This window comes from Nannospalax galili, unplaced genomic scaffold (genome assembly GCF_000622305.1).
Source record: "Nannospalax galili isolate Female #2095 unplaced genomic scaffold, S.galili_v1.0 scaffold596, whole genome shotgun sequence".
Taxonomy (NCBI): domain Eukaryota; kingdom Metazoa; phylum Chordata; class Mammalia; order Rodentia; family Spalacidae; genus Nannospalax; species Nannospalax galili.
The window spans coordinates 5,985,026-6,006,760 of NW_008340140.1; the positions used below are offsets into that span (position 1 = coordinate 5,985,026).

At 50.5% G+C, this 21,735-nt stretch overlaps 1 protein-coding gene across 1 annotated transcript; it reads right to left on the reverse strand.

Annotated features, from left to right (window-relative positions):
* Nucleotides 1-3,011: 3,011 nt before the first annotated feature.
* On the reverse strand, nucleotides 3,012-7,350 carry Snai1 (snail family transcriptional repressor 1). Its single transcript, XM_008835165.3, has 3 exons — nucleotides 7,181-7,350; nucleotides 6,306-6,833; nucleotides 3,012-3,566 (listed from the first exon to the last, which is right to left on the reverse strand). Exons 1-3 carry the CDS (start codon nucleotides 7,260-7,262, stop codon nucleotides 3,382-3,384), a joined length of 795 nt encoding a protein of 264 aa, XP_008833387.1. The 5' UTR covers nucleotides 7,263-7,350; the 3' UTR covers nucleotides 3,012-3,381.
* Nucleotides 7,351-21,735: the final 14,385 nt, after the last annotated feature.

A 21,735-nucleotide genomic window follows, 5' to 3' on the forward strand; every position in this document is an offset into this window, starting at 1 on the left:
GGAATATAATGCAGCTGGTAAAGTACTTGCCCAGCATGCACAGGCCCTGGTTCCATCCTCAGCACAGCATAAAATGAGTGTAGTTGTGCACACCTGGAATTCTACCACTTGGGGGATAGAGAAGTTCAGCATCATCCATTGCCATGTTATATAGAGGGTTTGAGGCTAGCCTGGGCTACATGAGACTCTGCCTCAGCCAAAAAAAAAAAAAAAAAAGGCAGGAGTATTGTTGGGAGTTTGCCTGAGGTACAAGAACAAGACTATTTCAAAAAACCAAATGTGAGAGGTGAGAGGGTTCTGTGGGCTGAAGGTACTTGCTGCCAATCCTGAAGACCTGAGTTTGATCCCTAGGACCCACATACTAGAAGGAGAGAACTGATCCCCTGCAAGTGGTCCTCCACAGGCTCGCTGTGGCACGATTACACACACACGCACGCACGCGCACGCACGCACGCACGCGCACACACACACACACACACACACACACACACACAAAACAAATAACAAGAATGTAACTCACTGATAAGGGTACCTAGCATACATGGGTAAGGTTCTGGGTTTCATCCCCAGTACCCCAAAAAGAAATCAATCAATTGATCTCCACTTGCTCAGTGCCACCTCCTGCAACCTCTAGAAGGCCTTTTCTCTTCCTGTGGCCATCAGCTGTAGATTTCTGTGACTGACCCACTTGCTGTCCCCACCGTTCCTTCTTCCTATCGAGGGTGGTCTTCCCAACTAGCCCCAGTCTGAGGCTCCTTCTGGGTCAGCTATGTAGTCCCCTGACACACACTGGGGTCCAACATCACACTGAAACAACCCCTCAAGTGTTCAAGACAACAGGGCCCCAGGCTTGGTGGGCACCAATCTAGTCCAAATCCCCAAGGCCACCAGAGCCCTGGGCCTGGCCATTTGTCACCCCTTATCTCTCACCTCCACCCTCACATGTTCTACTTCTCTTTCCTACCTGACTCTAATCTCTGCTCCCCCAGACAGCCTGGGGACCCTTGTTCCCAAGGTAAAGCAGCCTCCTGGCTTCAAAGACACCCAGCTGCCTTCTGAGCTGAATCTCAAAGCCCCAGGCTGGGCTCTCTCCTCTTGGCTTCCCTGTGGCTCCAGCCGGCAAAGTCTTGCTCAGGGGCCGCTCCTTCCAGCCCTTCAACCTGCTTTTCCCTGGTTCCTTCCCCCAGGTCTCCTGGGGGCGCAGTCACTCTCTCCTGTCCTCCTCCCTCGCAATGGAATGTCAACCCTTCTGAGGGCTCTGGAAGTCTTGGTGGGAGCCCCGCCTGCTGCTCTAGCCTCCTCAGCCTCTCATTCCTGGCACCACCACAGGAAAGCAGTGTATTTAATCACTTGTTTGTTTTCCATCTCCCCCACTTGAGTTCTATGAGTGCGGTGACTGTTCACAGGACCTGGCACACTCGGGCTCCCAGTACCCCAGTGAACGAATGAATGAACGAGTGAATGCCTCTTTACAGTCTCCCTGGACACACAGGCACTATTGCCCCTGATTTCCAAAGACAACTGGAGACTTGAGAAGAGGAGGAAATGGTCTGGTTCCTGGCAGTGAGGTGAGAGTCAAGGCCAGGAGCCAGGCCTACCTGACTCCCAGCACGCTCAGAGCCAGGCTAACTAAGTCCGAGGCCCAAGACCTCAGGCTAGCCTCTTAGCTCTGCAGTCTCTGGTCCTGGAGGCCCATCCCATCCCTCCAGGCCTCAGTGAAGTCACTCACTGGCCAACCTACTGTGGAGGGGACCTCCTGGGGACACAGTAGGCCTTCAGCCAGTTGGTGCCCAGCCCCCAGCGCCCACCTCCCTAACTTCCCTTCAGGGAGGCCCACCACAATTTGGCGATTGTTAGAGAACAGTTTTTTTTCCTTTTGGGAGGAAAGCTGTAAGTCATTAGGCTGCTCCCAGCCTGCGGGTCACCATTTCCTGTTTAGAAGAAAGACTCATCTCTCCTTTGGAGCTGGAAGCTCCCCCACCCCCAGCCTGACTGGACTGGGCTGTGAAGCTCCGCAGGCCGGACGCAGGCTCAGCTCCCCGCAGGAAACTGGCACCTTCGGCACCTTTTGTGCTCAAAAAGGACACTCATTTTCTCCTGGCCCCAGGAGGCCCCTGGCTGAGGTCACCACCACCAACCAGCCTGAGGTGAATTGCCCCAGCCCAGGTCCTCCCCATCCTCCGAGCAGGAAGCTGACTGACCCCTACCCTTTGGCCTGGCTTCTCACCCTCCTGGCTCCAGCCAGCCCATTTCCTTGCATCAAAGGCCATTTGGTACCCAGCGGCCAGACAGAGGTGTGGGCCTGCCTGACAGGGAGGCCCTTGGGAGCAGGAAGGACATCCTCTCCTTCAGCTGGGAGGGGTAGCTGGTCCTGTCCCAAAAACTTGCTATAGAGCCAAGGCTGCGGGACCAGCCTAATAGAGAAGGCCCAGGAGGCAGCTTCACATGCAGGGGAGCTTGTACACTATTCCTACTGCTTACTCTGGACAAGACACCCAGGCTGGGCAAGCCAGTTCCCACAGGGACCATGACGGAGTCAGAATTCCAAAGAACAAGATTTAAGACCCTGTCAGAAATATCTAATCCATGCCCCTCCCATACCACCAAGCAGAGAATTTTTTAATATATAAATTAACTGCTTTATTGAATATCAATAAACTGTACATATAACTATACAAAATGTTTCAATACAAAATGTTGTTTACAATATAAATACCAGTGTACCTTTAAAATGTAAACATCTTCCTCCCAGACCCACCTGTTGGGCCCCCAAAATAGTTCTGGGAGACACATTGGTCAGGCTGAAGCACCCCACCCACCTGGCCCTTAACAAGTGATGGCCATTACTCATGGTCCCTTCTGAGACACTGTTAAACTGCTGTGAAACAGGTGTCACCAGGACAAAGGGGGCTGAAATAGCTGCCCAGGCCCAGAGCCATCTGAAGGTCTGGACACTGTGTCCAGCAACCACCTGACAGGTGGGATTATTGCATAGTTTTTGTCCCACCTCAAGGAAGGTGGCCTGAGCGTTCCTTGAGGGAGGTAGGGGAGTGTGGTCCCCTGAGTGGGGTGGGAGCTTCCAAGCCAGTGGGTTGGCTTCTGTCCTGTGGCTCAAAGCAGCTGTGTCCAGACAGCTCTGGACACACACACCCAACAGAGGCTCCATCTCGGGAATGCTGAGTGGCTGGGAGGACTCCAAGGCCCACGGCCCTCCATCTGCTGTCTGCAGAGATGGCCAGAGAGCCAGGCAAAGACCAAAACCAGATATGGCCTCAGCAGAGTCTGTGGACCAAGACAGTCAGATAAGCGACTGGAGGGAATCTGGGCAGTGAGGAGGACAGGCTCCTTCTAGAACCAGGGAGATGCTGGGAGGCGGTAGGGTCAGCGTGGGCCCCCAGAGCAGCCAGATTCTTGGTGTTTGTGAAGCAAGGACATTCGGGAGAAGGTGCGGGCACATGCCTGGCACTGGTACTTCTTAACATCCGAGTGGGTCTGCAGATGGGCACGCAGGTTGGATCTGTCGGCGAAGGCTCGACTGCAGTGGGAGCAGGAGAAAGGCTTCTCACCTGAGGAGACACCAGAAGGTTCGAGAGGCCTGCTTGGCCCTGATGTATCCTGTGAGCCCAGCAGAGCCAGGCCATGCTACATCTACCATGCCCTAAATCTCTGCTATTACCTGCTCTGCTGTCCCGAGGACCAGAGGTTTTGCTGAGGGACCCCCACCCCCCGCCGTCCCGGCTCCCTCACAGAATGGGAGTGATCAAGTCTTCCCCAACTGGCAGGTACAGAAAATCCTTTTACTGATTACCTCGTCACTTGACCCTTCTGTGATCCTCATATTAAAGATGGGGAGACCGAGGCACAGAAGGTAAGCAGCAGGTTCCAGGTCACCCAAAAGGTCTCCAGTCCTTGGTTTTAACTACTGTGCATACTGTGGCTTCACCAGGGGAGGCTGTGGCTGGTGTTTGTATTATCAGTCAGTCATTCCTTGATTTACTTTGTCTGGGACAAAGCTTAAGAGGCAGCATGGAGAGGCCTCCCCACCCCCACCAGAGCTGGTAAAGCCACTCCTCTGGGCCCAGCAACCTACAGCACTGAAATCCCAAGTTTCCTGACTGTCCCCCTACCAGACCAGTCTAGTGATGGTGGGGAAGCTCTCTTCAGCTTACTCAAACCCAGCTAGGGTCTACAGACACGGGACCCTGAAACCCCATCTGCCCAGCCAAGGTTGTACTAAAGATGGACGCTGTGTACAGAAGTGCTCAATAAATGTTCACAAAAATCAACAAATGTGCCTTAAAGAAGGGGTAGGGACTGACTGAGCATGGTAGCTCACACAATCTCAGTGCTAGAGAGGCAGAGGGAAAAAGATCTCACATTTAAGCCCAGCCTGGGCTACAAAATAACAAAATCAAGTATCTGTTGAAGTCCTATTAAGTGCCAAGCACTATTCATAAAACTGAATATCCTTCAAGAACAAGAGGGGTCCCTTCCCCTCTGTCCTCCCTCTTAACCAGCTAGCCCACAGGTCATGACCCTTTGGTTGGATCCTAGGTAGGGCTGGAATTCAAGAGCTGCTGAATGAAGTATGCTGGGCCTCCGGGAGTCCCAGGAGGGCTCCTGTGGGACCCACCCACTCAGCAGGTGTTTAGATCAGAGCTGGCTCCATGCTAGGGGCACATACCCATGGAAACACACCACCCGGCAGCAGGGAGCCCCAGAACCCTGGGGAAGGATGTCCACCATGATGGAGTACCACAGCAACCTGCAGGTTTCCAACAAGACTCCTCTGCATAACCCAGCTCTGCCTACGTGGATGTAGACCTGGGTAGAGGCCCCATGAGTTGGGGGCAATGACATCCCCAGAGCTTTACTGCCAGTTAGCAGGGAAGGGGTAAATTTGAACATAGTGTGGAGGGGAATTACAGGATGGGATGGGGTAGAGGGGGAGCCTGTGGGCATGCCCAGGAAGTGTAGACCCCCGCTTCTCACAGATCTCCACCTCCCAGACGCCTTTATGATGTTCCTGGCAAGTGTGAAATCGGCACCAGACCGGCGGGGACAAAGGCTGCCAAGGGGGGGCACTGTACATGCGATACCCCCTGGATTAAAGGGGCCTGCCACGCAGCAGGCCAGCAGCTGCGGCCGGAACAGGTGCTGGGCACCACTGCCCCATGCACCTGCTCCACCCCTCCCAACCCCCACCCCTGAGCCACCATTAAGACACACAATAGGACTCCATGGGGACAGGGTGGTGCATTTCAACAGGGGTTTTGTCTGAGCCATGCCTTTACATTAAAATAAGGTCCCTGCTGATGGGAGGCAGCCCAGGACCAAAGGAGAGCTCCCTTGAGCCTGGCAGCAGGAGGCCAGGCAGTTAACCTTTAAATTTGGGACAATGTGTGCCCAGAGGAAGAGAAATGGGCAGCCTTATTCATGAACTAAGGATGCCAATAAGACCTACAAAATGCCACCTCTCACCTCACCAGCCCTCACTACTCCAATTCTGGCCCACAACAGGAGATGTAGTAGAATTCCATCTCCAACTGGCCAGCTCAGGGCCCCAAGGCTTGATAGCTGTGACCCTTGAACTTTCTCCAACTCACTCTTTAGATCACCCCAAAACAGCAGCCTTCACCATCAAGATTGTATATTGCTTTCCCTCCTTTCTGGAAAGCTTCCCACATATCCAGCATGGTGGTTTTGAGATACTGGCAAAGTCCTTTCTTGGGCTGCAGCCCTGAGTGGGAGAGGTGAAAACAGACCTAAGTAGCATAGTGATAAAGTATCTAGATAAAATATCCAAGCGGTTAACCACCTTCATAGTCACTCCCTAAGGCCTGGACCATCCCAATCCTAAGGCTCAGAGAAGTTAAATCACTTGCCCAAGGTCACAGAGCACCAGCTAACCCTTTTTTTTTGAGCTGCTCCTACATCTCACACTTCACCTGCTTTCCACATTCTTCCATTTAGTCTGTACAGAAACCCACAAGGTGTTCTTGGGCTTGTTTTAGTTCTCAACTCAGAATTCAGGGCCAGATGGAGGAGAATCTGACAACAGTCCTGTCTAGCTGGGTAGAAGGAGGGGGAGCAGGATGGGTCCCCCTTTATTCCCCACCTAAAAGCTGCAAGGAGCTGGCTGTGTATAGAACCTGTCTATTTACCATCTGCTTGGCAGGGTCAGGCTGATGTGGTTACGGGCAGGAGAAGCAAGTGTGAGCCCACCAGGGCCAGGGGCCAAGCAGGCCAGGCTCAGCACTCAGGGCAGGGAGATCAGGAGGCAGTGTGCATATGGGAAGACTCACCAGTGTGGGTGCGGACGTGGCCCTGCAGCAGCCAGGGCCTGGAGAAGGCCTTCCCGCAGGTCCCACAGACGCAGGGCAGCGTGTGGCTGCGGATGTGCATCTTCAGGGCGCCCAGGCTGAGGTATTCCTTGTTACAGTATTTGCAATTGAAGGCCTTCCGGGACTGGGGGTCCTTGGCCACCGAGAGCCGAGCCAGTTGCTTGGGCAGTTGGCCTAAGCCGGAGAAGGCAACGAAGGCCTCAGCCTCCAGGGAAGAGGCGGAGGTGGAGGAGAAGGACGAGGGGGCCGGCGAGGGCGGGCTGGGCGGCTGGGAGCCTTTGCCGCTGTCCTCATCCGACAGGGAGGTCAGCTCTGTCGCCTTGGGGCTCTCCCGGGGCGGAAGGGAGGCCCAGGCAACCGGTTGCACTTGGGGCACCAGGAGCGAGTCCCAGATGAGGGTGGGCAGAGAGGCGGCGGGGTTGAGGACCTCGGGCGGAGGGATGGCGGCCAGCAGGTGGACCTGGTCGTAGGGCTGCTGGAAGGTAAACTCTGCGGGCAGAGGGAAGGGCAGAGGGTCAGGCTGATCCGGTTTTCGATCAGGGGCCAGTGTGAGCCCACCGGGGAGCCAGGAGGACCCCACAGAGGGGCACCGAGATGGGGGCACCCTCAGCCTGCTACCCCGCCCCCGCCCCTCCCCCACCTGGACTCCGGACTCTGCTGTCCGGTCTACACTCGCGGAGGCTCCCCGCTGCGGACCATGGGTCCTCTGGGACCCCAGCTCTCCCCCATCCGCCAAGATCCGGGGCTCTGGATCCACCTGTCGTCCCTGCCCCACCACGTCCTTCCTCTCCTTCCCGGACGCCCCCCACCCGAGTTCCCAACACCCCATCACCCACCCAGACACGCGTCCTGCAGTTCGCTGTAGTTGGGCTTCCGGCGGGGGTCGGACGGCTTCCTGACGAGGAAGGAGCGCGGCATGGTGGCCGAGGTGGCCGGGGCAGCCGGGGTTGCAGGGTCGCGCAGAGGCGGCGAGCAGCTTTGCTCGCCTGGCCGGGCTGCCGCACTGTGTGTGAGTCGAAGACGCCCGGCCAACTCCTTTAAGTACGCGGGCGGGGGCGGGGCCTGGAGGGGCGGGCCCACGGGAGATCACGCCCCTTTGTCAACGCTGCGCCAATGGCGAGCGGCGCCCTCGCCCGAGGCCACGCCCCAAGCAGGTGCGCCCGGGCTGGCGGGGTTCGCGCCGCGTGGCGCTGGGATCCGGCCGCGGGCTCCTCCCTGGCGGGCTGGAGCTCGGCGAGAAGGGAACCCCGGCCCGCCCCGCAGCACCCCGCGCCGCCGCCCGGTCCGAGCGCCTCGGGCGCCCCCTGGCGACGCCTCGCGGCCCGGACACCTGCCCTTCGCTAAAACACCTCTGCCCTGGGCTGGGGAAGGGAAAGGGAATTTCCTTCCCGCTGACGCTTTGCGGAGAGCAGGGCACGGAGGGTGCTAAGGGGCTGCTGCTGGCTTCTATGCAATGCAGTCTGCTCGCCAAAAAAATTGCATTGATTCCCTTCCTTCGCACATGCTCACCTAGCACCCACTAGGAGCTGCCTATACTGCCCCGAACAAAACACTCAGGTCTCTGACTTCCAGTCCGGTGGGGGAGAGGAAGCAAACAGAGGATTATGATGCAAAAAGACAGTGTGCTTTGATGGAGGGAGGTGGGAGAGAGACTGTGACAGTCAAGAGGCGGTCACCTGACAGGGGGTCAGGGATGACTTCCCAGAGGAAGTGAAGAAACACGGAGGGGAAGGCCCGAAGTAAGAATCAGTAACTTCTGCAGAGCCTCTAAGAGCAACTCCCAGAGGTGGGGGTGGGGGTGGGGTGGGCAGGCCTGGAGGGGTCGGATTTGCTGACTGCGAAGAGGGGTCTCCAAGGAGTTTGGACTTTGCCTTCAGGGCACTGGGGAGCCACGGGAGGATTTTCAGCTGAGGAGGGCCCTATTTAGAGGTGCGTTGTGAAACACTACTGAGGGCATGTGGGAGGCAGAGGTAGCAAAGGTGGGTCTCATAACGGCTCTGAGAATCCTGTGTCCTGTGTTGGAAGAATCACAGGGAGGAGCGCTGCCACCTAGCACTAGGCTGGCCCTAGAACCCAAGCCCACAGCCCAGAGGGCTACAAACACCTGTAAAATGTAAGGGCTGTGGAAACCTCTGGGTCCCCCTTATCAACAACAAGACTGTTTTGATCCCTAGGTGCTGAGGGTCTCACATGAACAGAACACTCTTCACTGCCTTCGGGAGAGGGTTGTCAGACAACAGGTGGCCACTATACAGAACATTCTGCCTGCACCTCAGATTAGTTCATGAATGTCTATACTTGCTACTAGCCAGAGAAGACCCTCCTCTCACTTCTTCCCACTTCTCCCCTGTCCTGACCACTCAGCGAACTCCTGCTGACCTTGTCTTCCCTCTCACCTAATCACAAGGACCCACTCTTTATGTTCCTCCAACACAACGCTTTCCTTCCTCAGGACTGAGGCACCTGCCATCCACCCTCCGCTCCTCAAACCTCCTCACCTGGCTAGTAGCTTCTTCTCATCCTTTGTTTCAGCAGCAACAGCCCCCCCCCTCATTAGTATGTAAATGAAACTGGCAAGGAGAGGCCATTTCACACCCTCACACCTGCCTGAAGGCCAAAAAGTAAAACCTTGGTCAATCCAAGTGTTGATGAGGATGAAGAGCTTGTGGGAGTGTGAATAGGCACAGTCACTTGGGAAAAGTGTGACTTGGCCTGACAGGTGACTCTCTGCACCGGACAAGCCTTCTTCCTAGGCTGGCTGCCACCCAGAGGTTCTCAGATGTGGTTTTCCTAGAGAGTGTCTAAAAACACCTAAGCCTGAAGCCTGCCCTCACCTGAAGACACATCCTGATTTAATTGATTTAATTATCTGGGGTGGGGAAGTTGCCACCAGCTTTTAAAAGAAAAACAAAAAACTCCCTTGGTACTTCTAAAGAGCAACCAGAGTTAAAAGAATCCAAACCTAGCCCCAAACCCAGTCCAAACAAAAGAATAATCTTGATACCTGTGTTCTTAATAGCAAAAAGAAACCACAAAACCCCCATATACCAACGAGATGTTTATCCACAGTAGACTAGATCATAGCCTAGATCAACAAACTGAACCGCAAACCCACAACTGAAGACCTATACAGCAATAAAAAGTAACTACAGCAGGAGATGCCATCCACGCTTGTATTCCCAGCACTTTGGAGGAGTTCAAGGCCAACCTGGGCTACATAGTGAGACCTTGTCAAAAAAGAAAAAAAGAAAAAGAAAGGAGGTTGGAGAGGATGGCTCCATGGGTAAGAGCTCTGGCTGTTCTTGCAGAGGACCTGGTTTGATTCCCAGCACCCACATGGCAGCTTACAACCGTTTGTAACTCCAGTTCCAGGGGATCTGACACCCTCTTATGGCATCTACCAGCACTGTATGACTCGGGAGCATTTACATACAAACAGGCAAACTACCCATACACATAAAATAAAAATAAGTAAAATTTTCTAAAATAAGGCTTTCCTGCCAGACCCCCCCCCAAAAAAGGCAGAAGGTATGCCACCTTTATTATTTAAAAGAAAAAAAGTCAGGAAAAAAAGAGAAGCAGAGTAAAATATAAGCAAAAAACAATGAATGGAACAGGAATAAACCTCAAAACACAGTGTTGCACATAGGAAGCCAGAAGCAGAGGTGTGGAGTTTATTGGATTTATACAGGGTCTCCCTGTAGCCCCAGCTGGCCTGGAACTCACTATGTAGACCAGCCTGGCCTGGAACTCACAGAGATCCATCTGTCTCTGCCTCCCAAGTGTTGGGATTAAAAGCAGGCATCACCACGCCCAGGCCTTAATTTATTTTTTAAAGGCACCTGCCTCCCCAGTTCTAGGATTAAAGGCATGCACCACCACACCCAGCCTACTATTTTTTTTTTTTTTTGAGACAGGGTCTCCTTGACTTGCTGATCTTCCCGCATCCAGTGACCCTGTGCTGAGATAACAGGTGCACAACCAGTGTATTCGGTGCTGGATATGAAGCCCAGGGCTGTGTGCATGCTACATGCTACACAGGCACCCTACCAACTGAGCTACATCCAGAGCCCCCAAATTCTTTTGATTTTTTTATTGTTTGAGATAGGGTCTCTAGCCCAGGCTGCCCTCAGACTTGCTCTGTATCCTAGAATGGCCTCAAAGTCCTTTTCCTCCTCTTCTACCTTCTGAGTGCTGAGATTACAGGTGTGTACTACCATGCCCAGTTTTAGGAAATGCTGATGATCAAACCCAGGACTTCATGTGTGCTTAGGTGAGCCCCACTGACCAACCTTAGAATGACATATTTAACACATAACTGAGCCCCTTAGAATGACCAGCCTTAGAATGACATATTTAACACATCCAAAATATTATGCATTCAGGAGGCCCTAGGTTCACTCTCCAGCACAATGAAAAACAAAACACACACAACCTCCACCAGAGAACTGAGCTAAACAGGACCTACCCTGCCCTCAGTACCCCTTTCCACCCCATAATGCCATTCAGTCATGGTCAAAGCAGGGAGTGGAGACCTGGCCCAGCACTTGGTGAATGACTGATTATCAAATCAACTCCAGGGGGCTCTTTCAGGTGGAAATTACCTAGGCCCTGACTGTAAAGAATAGGTAGCTAAACCCAGTATAGTGGCCCAGGCCTTTAATCCTAGCACTGGGGAGGCAGAGGCAGGTGGAACTCTCTGAGTTCCAGCCCAGCCTGGTCTACATAGGGAGTTCCAGGCCAGCCAGGGTTACAAAGTTGAAACTTTGTCTCAAGAAGTAGGTGGCTATCTGAATGTGGTGGTGTAAGCCTATAATCTTAGCCCTCAGGAGGACCTAGAGTTCAAGGTCATCCTCAGCTACCCATGGAGTTCAAGGCCAGCTTGGGCTGAGACCCAGCCTCTGCTATCTCAGATGTCTGACAGGTGAACCAGGCTGGAGGATATCTCAGTTATCCAGGCGCGGCTTCCCAGCAGGCGGTCTCCAGTCTCTCCTGCTAGGGGAAGCTCAGGGACCGAGAACCAGCTCCCAGGTGCAGGCAGGAGGCCTGAATCTTCTGGCAGGGAGGCCCAGGTTTTTATGAGGTCTCTCTACCAGGCTAGTTTCATATTGGGTGTCCTCTTGCCTCAGCTTCCCGAGTGCTAGGTTCCTGGAATGTGCTGGTGCAGGTGACCCTTTGGATGCTGCGGTGCTGTTGGTGCTTCCCAAGCTCTGCGCCCCCTGCTCCCCGCCGGTCCTCCCCTCGCCCCGCGCAGTCCTCCTCCGCCCTCTGGTGGCCAAGGCGCTTCCCTGCGACTGTCGCGGTCCATGTCACATTGGCGGGCGTAAAAACCCCCGCGCAGGTGCTTCGGAGGGAAATCGGAGCCTTTTAATGTAACCAGGAAGGGCTTCTGGAAAGAAGATACGTTTGAATAGATGGCCTATATTTTCTACACGTGTTCCTTTCCAGAAGACTAAAGATATGATTTACAACCAACCAAAGGAAATCTCCCTCCATCCCAGACCATAGCTATGGAAGGAGTCTCCAGACAAACGATAGGCTAGGGGTTAGACACATATACATGTATGTTTATTAACAGAACCACCCTTTGTCACCACGGATGGGTATCTTCATGCTAGATAATGCTATGCAGTAACAGTGTTGTTTTGAGACAGTCTCACATAGTCCAGGCTGGCTTTGAACTCACTAGGCAGCAGAGGCTGACCACCACATCCTGGTGTGTTGGCAGGGTTGTGGGTTTTTTTTTGGCAAGTTCTTATTAGCATGTATTAATTACACATAATAATGGGTTTCATTAAGACATTTTCATGCATGTATAAAAAGATTTTGATTATATTGGACCCCCGTTGCCCTCTCCTGCCCCCTCCATTCCCTTCCTCCTCTTTCTAACTACTACATGTTGGGGCTTTTGTTGTTAAGTGTGTGTGGTGCTTCGGATGAGAATCCAGGGCCTTGCACATGCTGGGCAGGCACTTTATATCCTCAGCCCTTTTTAAGCCCTTTTTATTGTGAGACAGGATCTCACTGAGATCCTAACCTTAAACTTTTGAACCTCCTGCAGCAGACCCCTGAGTAACTTATAGGTTTTCCCTCCAGGTCCAGCTGTGTGAAGCTGCCTTAATCTTTTGAACTTTGGGTTTTGCTGCTATTGTGTGGATTTGCTGTTGTTTTGTATTTTGTTGGCTGTTTTGTTTGAGACAGGATCTCACAATGTAGCTCTGGCCTGCCTAGAACTCTCACTTTGTAGACCAAGCTGACCTCAAACTTGAACTTTTAATTTTGGTCCCCTCCCTGTGCTTCCTGGATGCTGGGATTATAGGTTTGGGCCATGAGGCTTGATCACTTGTTTTTGGTGTTGAGGACTGAACCTCAGGCCCTTAAGAACAAAGTACCAGCCTTACGTGGTGGCATATACCTTTAACCCCAGCACTTAGGAGGCGAAGGCACGTAGAGCTCTCTCTGAGATGGAGGCCAGCTTGGTCTACATAGTAAATCTTAGGCTAGCAGGGTGTGTGTGTGTGTTGTGCTGGGGATCCAACCCCGGGGTTTACATATGGTAGGCAAGCCTTCTACCACTGAGCTAGGTCTTCAGCTCTCATTTATTTATTTATTTATTTATTTATTTATTTATTTATTTATTTATTTATTTATTTATTTACTCTGTAGTCCCAGCTGGCCTGGAATTCCCTTGTAGACCAGGCTGGCCTTGATCTCACAAAGATCCAACTGCCTCTGCCTCCCAAGTGCTGGGATTAAAGGCGTGTGCCTGGCATCTTTTTATTTTTTTTTAACTGATTTTTTCTTTTTTGTCTTTTTGAAGCAGGGTCTCCCTATAGCCCCAGCTGTCCTGGAGCTCACTATGTAGACCAGGCTGGCCTTGATCTCACAGAGCTCTGCCTGCCTCTGTTTCTCAAGTGCTGTGATTAAAGTTGTGCACCACCACAGCCCAGCTAAATTGATGTTATTGTTGTGTATGCCACAGTGCACATGTGAAGACAACTTAGTGGAGTTGGTTCTCTGCTTCCTCCTTTAGGTAGGTTCTGGGGATTGAACTCAAATTGCCAAGCTTTTGTAGCAAACACCTTTACCCACTGGGCCATTTGCCAGCTCTCTTTTTGGTGTTTTTTTTTTTTTTTTAAAAAACAAACAAACAGGATCTGGGGCAATTGCCCAGAATGGCCTTGGATTTGTGATCTTCCTGTCTCAGCCTCCCAAGTAGCTGGGATTACAGCCTGGACCTTGAGACCTGGCCCCAGACTTTTATTCTAAGGATTAGACTATGATCACATGATTTACCTAACAAGAGGACTCATGATGGGAATTTAGGTTAGATTACAATTTTTTGCTGCCATACAGAATGGAGCAATTTCAGTGAATGGCTCATCCACCCACCTCAGTTCTGCAGGTCTAATAAGAATGTTGCATAAACATGTTGATAGATTTGTCTAAATGCCCTCCAAAAGGTTAAATTTGTCACTGTCCCAACCTCCAGGACTGAGGGTTCTTTTTCAAAACTCTCCCCAAACAGGCTATTGTCTAATTCTGTTTTTATCTTTGCCCATCTGATAAGGGAAATTAGGGTTTCCTTGCTGTCATCTGCATTTTAAGTACAGGGAAGGAGTTTATTTGCATCTTTCTGGTTTTTGTCTAACTCAACCTGAGCTGCAAAGCTATTTCCATTTCTTCTTTGTTAAACTATTTTTCAAGTCCTTTGGTCATCAAGATGATAAACTTCCAATTCCTTTTTTTCTTTTTGTATTTTTACTTTATTTTCATTTATTTACTTTTTAATATTTTATTATTTTTATTTTATGTGTATGAGTGTATTGCCTGCATGTATGTGAGTGCACCTGTGTCGTGCAATGCTGCAGAGGTCAGAAGAGGGCTTCGGATTTCCCTGGAACTGGAGTTAAGGATGGTTCGTGGGTGCTGGGAAGCGAACCCAGGTCCTCTGCAAGAGCAGTCATGCTCTTAACCGCTGAGCCATCTCTCCAGCCCCTATTTATTATTTTAAAAGTTGCTTACTATTATTTTTAAAATTTGCTTAGTTTTATTTTGAATGTGTACCACACATGGGTGTCAGATTCCCTGGAACTGGCATGATGGACCATCATGAGCTGGGATTGTTTTGTAGATGCTGGGAACAAGAACAGCCAGTGCTTAACCACTGAGCCATTGCTCCAGTCCTGTAAAAGAAAAAATAAATAATTTTTTTTTTGTTGTTCTTTTTGAGACAGGGTCTCCCTGTAGCCCCAGCTGTCCTGGAATATTATTTTTAAAAAATATGTGTATATGTGGGGGTGGGATATATGCACATGAATGAAGTGTCAGATCCCCTGAGCTGGACTTACAAGTGGTTGTGAGCTGTCCAACATGGGTCCTAGGAACAGCATTCAGTTTCTCTGCAAACACAGGATGCATTCTTTTTTTAAAATATATTTTATTTAAGCTGAGTGTAGTGGCACACACCTTTAATCCCAGCACTTGGGAGACAGAGGCAGGCGGATCTCTGTGAGTTCAAGGCCAGCCTGGTCTACATAGTGACTCCAGGACAGCTGGGGCTACAGAGAGACCCTGTCTCAAAAAAGACCAAAAAAAATATTTTTTTTGTATTTACTATTTTTATGTGTATGCATGTATTGCTTGCATATAGGTAAATGCACCGACGTTGAGCAGTGAATACCTGTGGAGGACAGAAAAGGCTGTTGGATCCTCTGGAACTGGAGTTACCTACAGTTGTTAGCTACCATGTGGGTGCTGGGATTCAACTCCGAGTCTTCTGTAAGAAGAGTCAGTGTTCTTAACTACTGAGCCATCTCTCCAGCCCCCTGAGGTTCCCTTTCTGTGCAGTGCTCTTCCCAGAGGTCCAAACAGCTCGTCCCCTTACCTCCTTGTCTGAGCTCCCTGGAACCACTTTTCTCCTACCCAATGTTCCCACAGCCTCACTGTCTGACCCAGTGAAGGTTTTACTTATTTTGATCACAATTTAGAGCAGCAGTTGACAAACTCCTGTGTGTGGGCCAGGTCTGACCTAAGGTTGATTTTCTCTCTCTCTCTCTCTCTCTCTCTCTCTCTCTCTCTCTCTCTCTCTCTCTCGTGTGTGTGTGTGTGTGTGTTGCTGGGAATTGAATGTAGGGCCTCACACATGCTAGGCAAGGAGTCTACCACTGAGCTATATTCCTGGCCCTGAGGTTGGCTTTTGTGTGGCCCTCCAGCCATGATTGCCTTTTACAGTGGATTTAATGACAGGTAATTCAAGCTTGGAACCCCAGTTACCAGGTAGCCTCATTAACCCAATTCATGTTAATCACCAAAGAATTCCATGACTCAAGCTAGGCGTGGTGGTGCACACTTGTAATCCCAGCACTTAAGAGGTAGATGCAGGGATGTAGGAAGATTAGAAGTTCCAGAACATTCTGGCCCACCCAAGACCTTATGTGAAAAAAAAGGAACTCTGTTACTCACTTTTACTCTGTGCTCTGTCTGCAAATGGACAGAGGTTCATCCAGCTTGTCCAGTACTGGAATATGGGTACTTAGAGCAGGTTCTGCACTGTAGCAGATGTGCAGTGCATCAGCTGAATGAAATGACCCAGCTGTTCAGGCGACAGCCTAACCTCAGCCTGCTATGCAGAACAGGACAGCTGGAGGTTAGGGAGTCCCAAGAACACCCTGCTGCTTCTGAGGGGAGTGGAGACAGGGTGGAAAGGGGGGGTCATGTTCTACAAAGGTAATTTTTAAAAAATTTTGTGTGGGGGGGCTAGAGAGATGGCTCAGTAGTTAAGAACACTGGTTGTTCTTGCAGAAGACCCGGGTTCGAATCCCAGCACCCACATGGCAGCTAACAACTGTCCATAACTCCAGTTCCAGGGATCCAATAGCCTCTTCTGTCCTCCACAGGCATTGCACGACATGGGTGCGCTTACCTACATGCAGGCAATACACGTGTACACATAAAAATAATAAAATATAAAAAAAAATTTAAATAAAATAAATTGTGTGTGTGTGTGCGTGCGTGTGTACGCACATGGAGATCAGAGGACAACTTTCGGGAGTCTTTTATTTCCTTCCTCCTTGTGGGTTCCTGGGCTGGAACTCACTTTACTCACTGAGTTATCTTGCCGCTAGCCTTATCCCTCCCCTTTTTGATTATTTTATTTATTGTTATGTTTGTGTGTATGAGTGTTTTATCAGCCTGTATGTAAGTGCACCATGTGCATGCAGTGATTGTGGAGGCCAGAAGATTGTTAACCACTATGTGGGTGCTGGGAACTGAGCCAGGGTCCTCTGCAAGAGCAGCCAGTGCTCTTAACCACTGAGCCATCTCTCCAGCCCTGGTCATTTTATTTTAGATACATCTCTTACCTTTTCAAGTAAAATACTTCTCCACTAACAACAACAGGAAAGTCCAACCACAAAAAAAAGAAACTTAAGTTACTTGGTACAGTGCTGTACACTTTGATCCCAGCACTCAGGAGGCAGAGGCAGGCGGACCTCTGTGAATGTGAACCCAAGCCTGGTCTACATAGTGAGACCCTGTCTCAGAAAAAGGAGTTCAACAACCAAAAGTAAATGAGTCTAGCATGCACAAGGAAACACACGCAGGAGCAAAGGGTTGAACGCCCTTGATGCTGGTTTCCTTCCTGGGTTCAGTGAGAGAAGAAAGCAACCAACCACCCTAGTCTGCCCAGTTCTGAAGGAGTTTTGGAATGGGAGAAAAGGAAATTGTCTCAGACATGGAGGGTGGACACTATGAGGCCAGGCTCTCAGCGCCTTCATGGCACACCTGCTAGTCTTCCTCTCCCTGGGAAGCTGCCCCTCTGTAGCTCTAGGCTCAGGGAGGCCACTGGGATGTTCTAAGGGAGCTCCAGGCCTTTGGGTGGCAGTCAGGCTGCCAGACATTCTGTGTACATGCGTCTCAAATCCATCTCCCAGATCTCTGCCAGGTATCAGTAGGGTCCCCAAAGGAAGCCCTGGTCCACAGGCAAGATCGTCAGAGTCTTGGTGGCCGGGAAGGATGGCCAGTAACACACAGGTGAGGTCCCCGAGCAGGGGAAGTGTGAAGCTGGGCCAGGCCCAGACAAGAGAGGGAGGGAGAGAAGGAACAGGCCCTTTGGAATCTTGCTGTAGGGGCAGGTGACGTGACTATGGAGCCCAGGAGCAGATGGGTGTTCCAGAAAAAAGTCTTCTGGATGCAGAGGCTACAAGGCTGAGGGGGAACAGGCACTGGGCCCCGACGTTTTGAAGACTGGCAGGATTTTGATTTTTTGGAGGGGAGGGAGGCAGGGTCATGAAGCCTAGGTAAAGCCTTGAAAACTTCTGATCCTCCTGCCTCCACCTCCCAAGTGCTGGGATAACAGGTGTGCACCACCACATCCAGTGTATGTGGTCCTGGGTACTGAACCCAGGGCTTCAGGTTAAAGGTGCTTGCTACGCAGGTAGGCACACCCTCCCTAGGGGGAATCCTATGATAAGCGCACCTTTCTTACTTATCGTAGAGATAGGTCTGCCAGATTAAGTACAGATGTTCAAATTAAATTTGATTTCAGACAGCAAATTTTTAGCATAAGACTGTATAGAACTTGTTAAACATTATCTGGAAATTGTTAAATCTTGAGCAAAGCTTAGAAACTGGTTCAAACAGGGTGTGGTGGCTTATACTAGTAATCACAGCACTTGGGAGGGGAGGCAGGAACCTAGCCTGAGTCACACAGTGAGTTCTATGCTAAGCTGGGCTACGAAGTGAGATTCTATTTAAAAAACACAAAACAAAAAATGAGGGGCTTCCCAGCACTTGGTCTCTCTGTAGCCCCAGTTGGCCTGGAACTCACTATGTAGACCAGGCTGGCCTTGGTCTTCCAGACATCCACCTGTCTCTGCCTTCTGAGTGCTGGGGTTAAAGGTGTGTCATCACTGTCCAGCAACAACAAAGAATCCTCTTTACAAAGGCACACACACTTGTAACTCCAGCACTTGGGATCAGGAGGAGTTCAGGGCCAGCCTGGGTTACATGAGACCCTCAAAACAATCAAACAAATGGGAAAAAAAAGAAAATAAATAAAACAGAATCTCATGGAGTAATAGCACTTGCTACACAAGCTTGGAGACCAGAGTTCAGTCCCAGAGCCCACAGTGGGGGGGAGCTGACTCCCCCACATCGTCCTCTGACCTCCACTTGTGCACCTGCACTCACACATACACATCACACAAGTGCAATAATAAAACGAGAGGAAGCCACACTTCCTCTAGCCAGCCCCTCCCCCTCTTCTCCAGGAAGGTGGTCTCCAGAAAATCCTGGTTAATGAGACTCTGACCTCTGCTGCACTCTATCTGTTGGGTGTGTTCCTAAGAGTCTTGTCACGTCACGGGTGGCCAGGCTGCTGGAAGAGCAGTTTCTGCCCTCTCTCAGCTTTCCATCTAGCTCTTATCGCCTTCCCTGCCTCTGTGTCTTTCTGACCTCAGTCTCCCTCTCACAGTCCCTCCTTGGGTGTGTCCCTTTGTCTCCTTTTGAGCCCAGTTTTGTTGATGGATTCACTGGCCACACTGATAAAGGTGCTTAGTTTGTGGTCTGCTCCCCACAGGGCTTTCTACAGTAGTATCAAACCAGAAACAACCTGAAAACTTCCTGAAATATAAAGTGTGCTCCATCCATAGTAACCAGGTACTATGCAGCCTTTAAAAATAAAATAATGCAAGGGGCTGCAGAGATGGCTCATCGGTTAAGAGCACTGACTGCTCTTGCAGAGGACCCGGGCACCCACATGGCGGTTACAAACCATCCTTAACTCCAGTTCTAGGGGAATCCAAAGACCTCTTCTGATCTCCGGGGCATTGCACGACATGGGTGCACTCACATACACACAGGCAATATACTGGTACACATAAAATGGTGGCGCACACCTTTAATCCCAGCACTCGGGAGGCAGAGACAGGCGGAGTGAGCTCCGGGACAGCTGGGGCTGCAAGGAGACCCTGCTTCAAAAAGACCAAAAAATAAATAAATAAATAAATAAATAAATAAATAAATAAATAAAAATAATAATAAATATTAAAAAAAATAATGTTTGGGGGCTGGAGTTAAAAGTACTGGCTGCTCTTGCAAAGGACCCAGGTTTGGTTCCCAACATGCACATGGTGGCTTATAACCTTCTGTAAGCCCAGTTCTGGGTTATCCAGTGCCCTCTTTGGCCTTTGCAGGCACCTGCACACATGTGGTATACATAAATTCACACAGGCACAGACATATACACATCAATCTTTTTAAAAAATTCTTCAAAGTTGGGTATGGTGACACACACCTGTGATCCCAGCACTTGGGAGGTAGAGACAGAATGAGAAGTTCAAGATCATCCTTGGCTATAGGAGTTCAAAGCCATTCTGGGTATAGGTGTGGTCCTGCACACACAGCCTCACTGTTAGTTTTTAAAGTTGTATTATAATTCAGGGGAGGCTAGACAGGGTCTCTTGTAGCTCAAGATGGTCTAGAACATGCTATACAGCTGGAGATGACCTTGAATTCTGATCCTTCTGCCTCACCTGATTCCTTGGATCACAGGAGTGGCCCAGCACATCTCTTAGTTTTTAAAGTTGCATTATAATTTGAGGGTGTGTGTGTGTCTGAATCAGGGTCTAGGGTCTCATGCTGCCCAAGCTGACCTAGAACTTGATCTCAGATCTTCCTGTCTCTGCCTCCTGATCACCCAGGCTAGGATCTACTCAGTCCTATAATTCTTCATGTAGATTATTCCACCAGATTCCTACACGTCTAGGAGAAAGTAATTTTAGGAATCTCATTTTACAGACAGGGGAGATTCAAGAACAAAGAGATTCAAGTAACCTGTCCAGGGTCATACAGCAGTGAAGGTGGCCTGGGAGCAGGACTGCCATCACACTTCCCGCTGGGACAGCCCTGCACTCCTGGCTCCTTCACTCCCTTACCTGTGCAATGGGAATGTATTAGTAAATGCACTGCAGGCCTGACTCATGGGATTAGCTGAGATTCTTTTCTGGAGTAACCTGAGGGCCCGGCTTTGGTCACTTTTCAGGGTTAGCCCTGAAAGATTTAAATAAAAATCAGGCAGGGCTGGGATGAAAACGGTCATCTTGTCCTGTATTCAAGGTGCTCTGCTGGACCCCACATGTGACTTGCCACAGACACTACGGAGGGCAAGAGGATATCCAGGGGCCAGATGGAGGAACTGGGCAGGGGACAAGTCCCACCTGGCAGCAACCACCTTGACCTGTTCTCTGGGTCTTGCCCCTGTGCCTGCTAACTTCCAGCTTCAGTGCTTCAGGTAACCCCCTCCCCATACCTGTGTAGACACCGCCCCTTCAGGCTGCTCCTGGCTCTCACTCCAGGGTGGAACAGTTGCCATAGGAAGAAATAACAGGAGAAAAAGGTCCCACTTAGTTCATTTCAACTCTTGAAATATTTATTGAGTCTACTCAAGGTCAAATATGAATCAGGCATGGTGGCAAATTCTTGTAATCTCAGCAAGTGGAAGCTGAGGCAGGAGGATCCTGAATTTGAGGTCAGATTGGGCTACACAGTGAGACTAACCCCCTCCCCCCAAAAAAGAAAGGGGTCTTGAGAGATGGCTAAGAGCACTGGCTACTCTTGCAGAGGACCTGGGTTCGATTCTTAGCACTCATATGGAGGCTAACAACCGTCCGTAACTCCAGTTCCAGGGGATCTGATGCCCTTTTCTGGCCTCCACAGATATTGCATGCATGTGCACTTGCAGGCATGCAGGCAAAACACTCAATACACATAAAATAAAAATAAATCAAGCTGGGCTTGGTGGTGCGCGGCTTTAATCCCAGCACTCATGAGTCAGAGGCAGGTGGATCTCTGTGAGTTCAAGGCCAGCCTCGTCTACATAGTGAATTCCAGGCCAGCTGGGGCTACAGGAAGACCCCGTCTCAAAAAGAGCCCCCCCCCCCACAAACTTATCAAAAAAATTGACAAATAAATCAAGCTGGGCTTGGTGGTGCACAGCTTTAATCCCAGCACTCGTGAGAGGCAGGTGGATCTCTGTGAGTTCAAGCCCAGCCTAGTCTACATAGTGAATTCCAGGCCAGCTGGGGCTACAGGGAGACCCTGTCTCAAAAAGGCCAAAAAACAAAACATAAAAAAAATCTTTAGAAAGAGAATTATGTGAAGTCCATACCTGTAATCCCAGCATTTGGGAGTCAGAGACAAAAGGATTGGGAGTCCAAATCATTCTTGACTACTAGTGAGTTCAAGGCTAGCCTGGGGTACACAAGATCGCATTGAATTTTGGGAAGACCCTTTGGGCTGTGGTGGAACATGAACTGAGGTCAGTTAATGGAGAGTCGGAGATCCTGGTGGCTCTTAAAATGCTGGAGGCAGTAGGACAGGGAGAAAACAC

Coding starts and splice junctions, on each gene's coding strand:
- Snai1 (XM_008835165.3), bottom strand. CDS start 7,262: ATGCCGCGCTCCTTCCTCGTCAGGAAGCCGTCCGACCCCCGCCGGAAG. Junction 6,834..7,180: donor ACTGCAGGACGCGTGTCTGG/GTGGGTGATGGG, acceptor CTCTGCCCGCAG/AGTTTACCTTCCAGCAGCCC. Junction 3,567..6,305: donor CCACGTCCGCACCCACACTG/GTGAGTCTTCCC, acceptor GTGTCTCCTCAG/GTGAGAAGCCTTTCTCCTGC.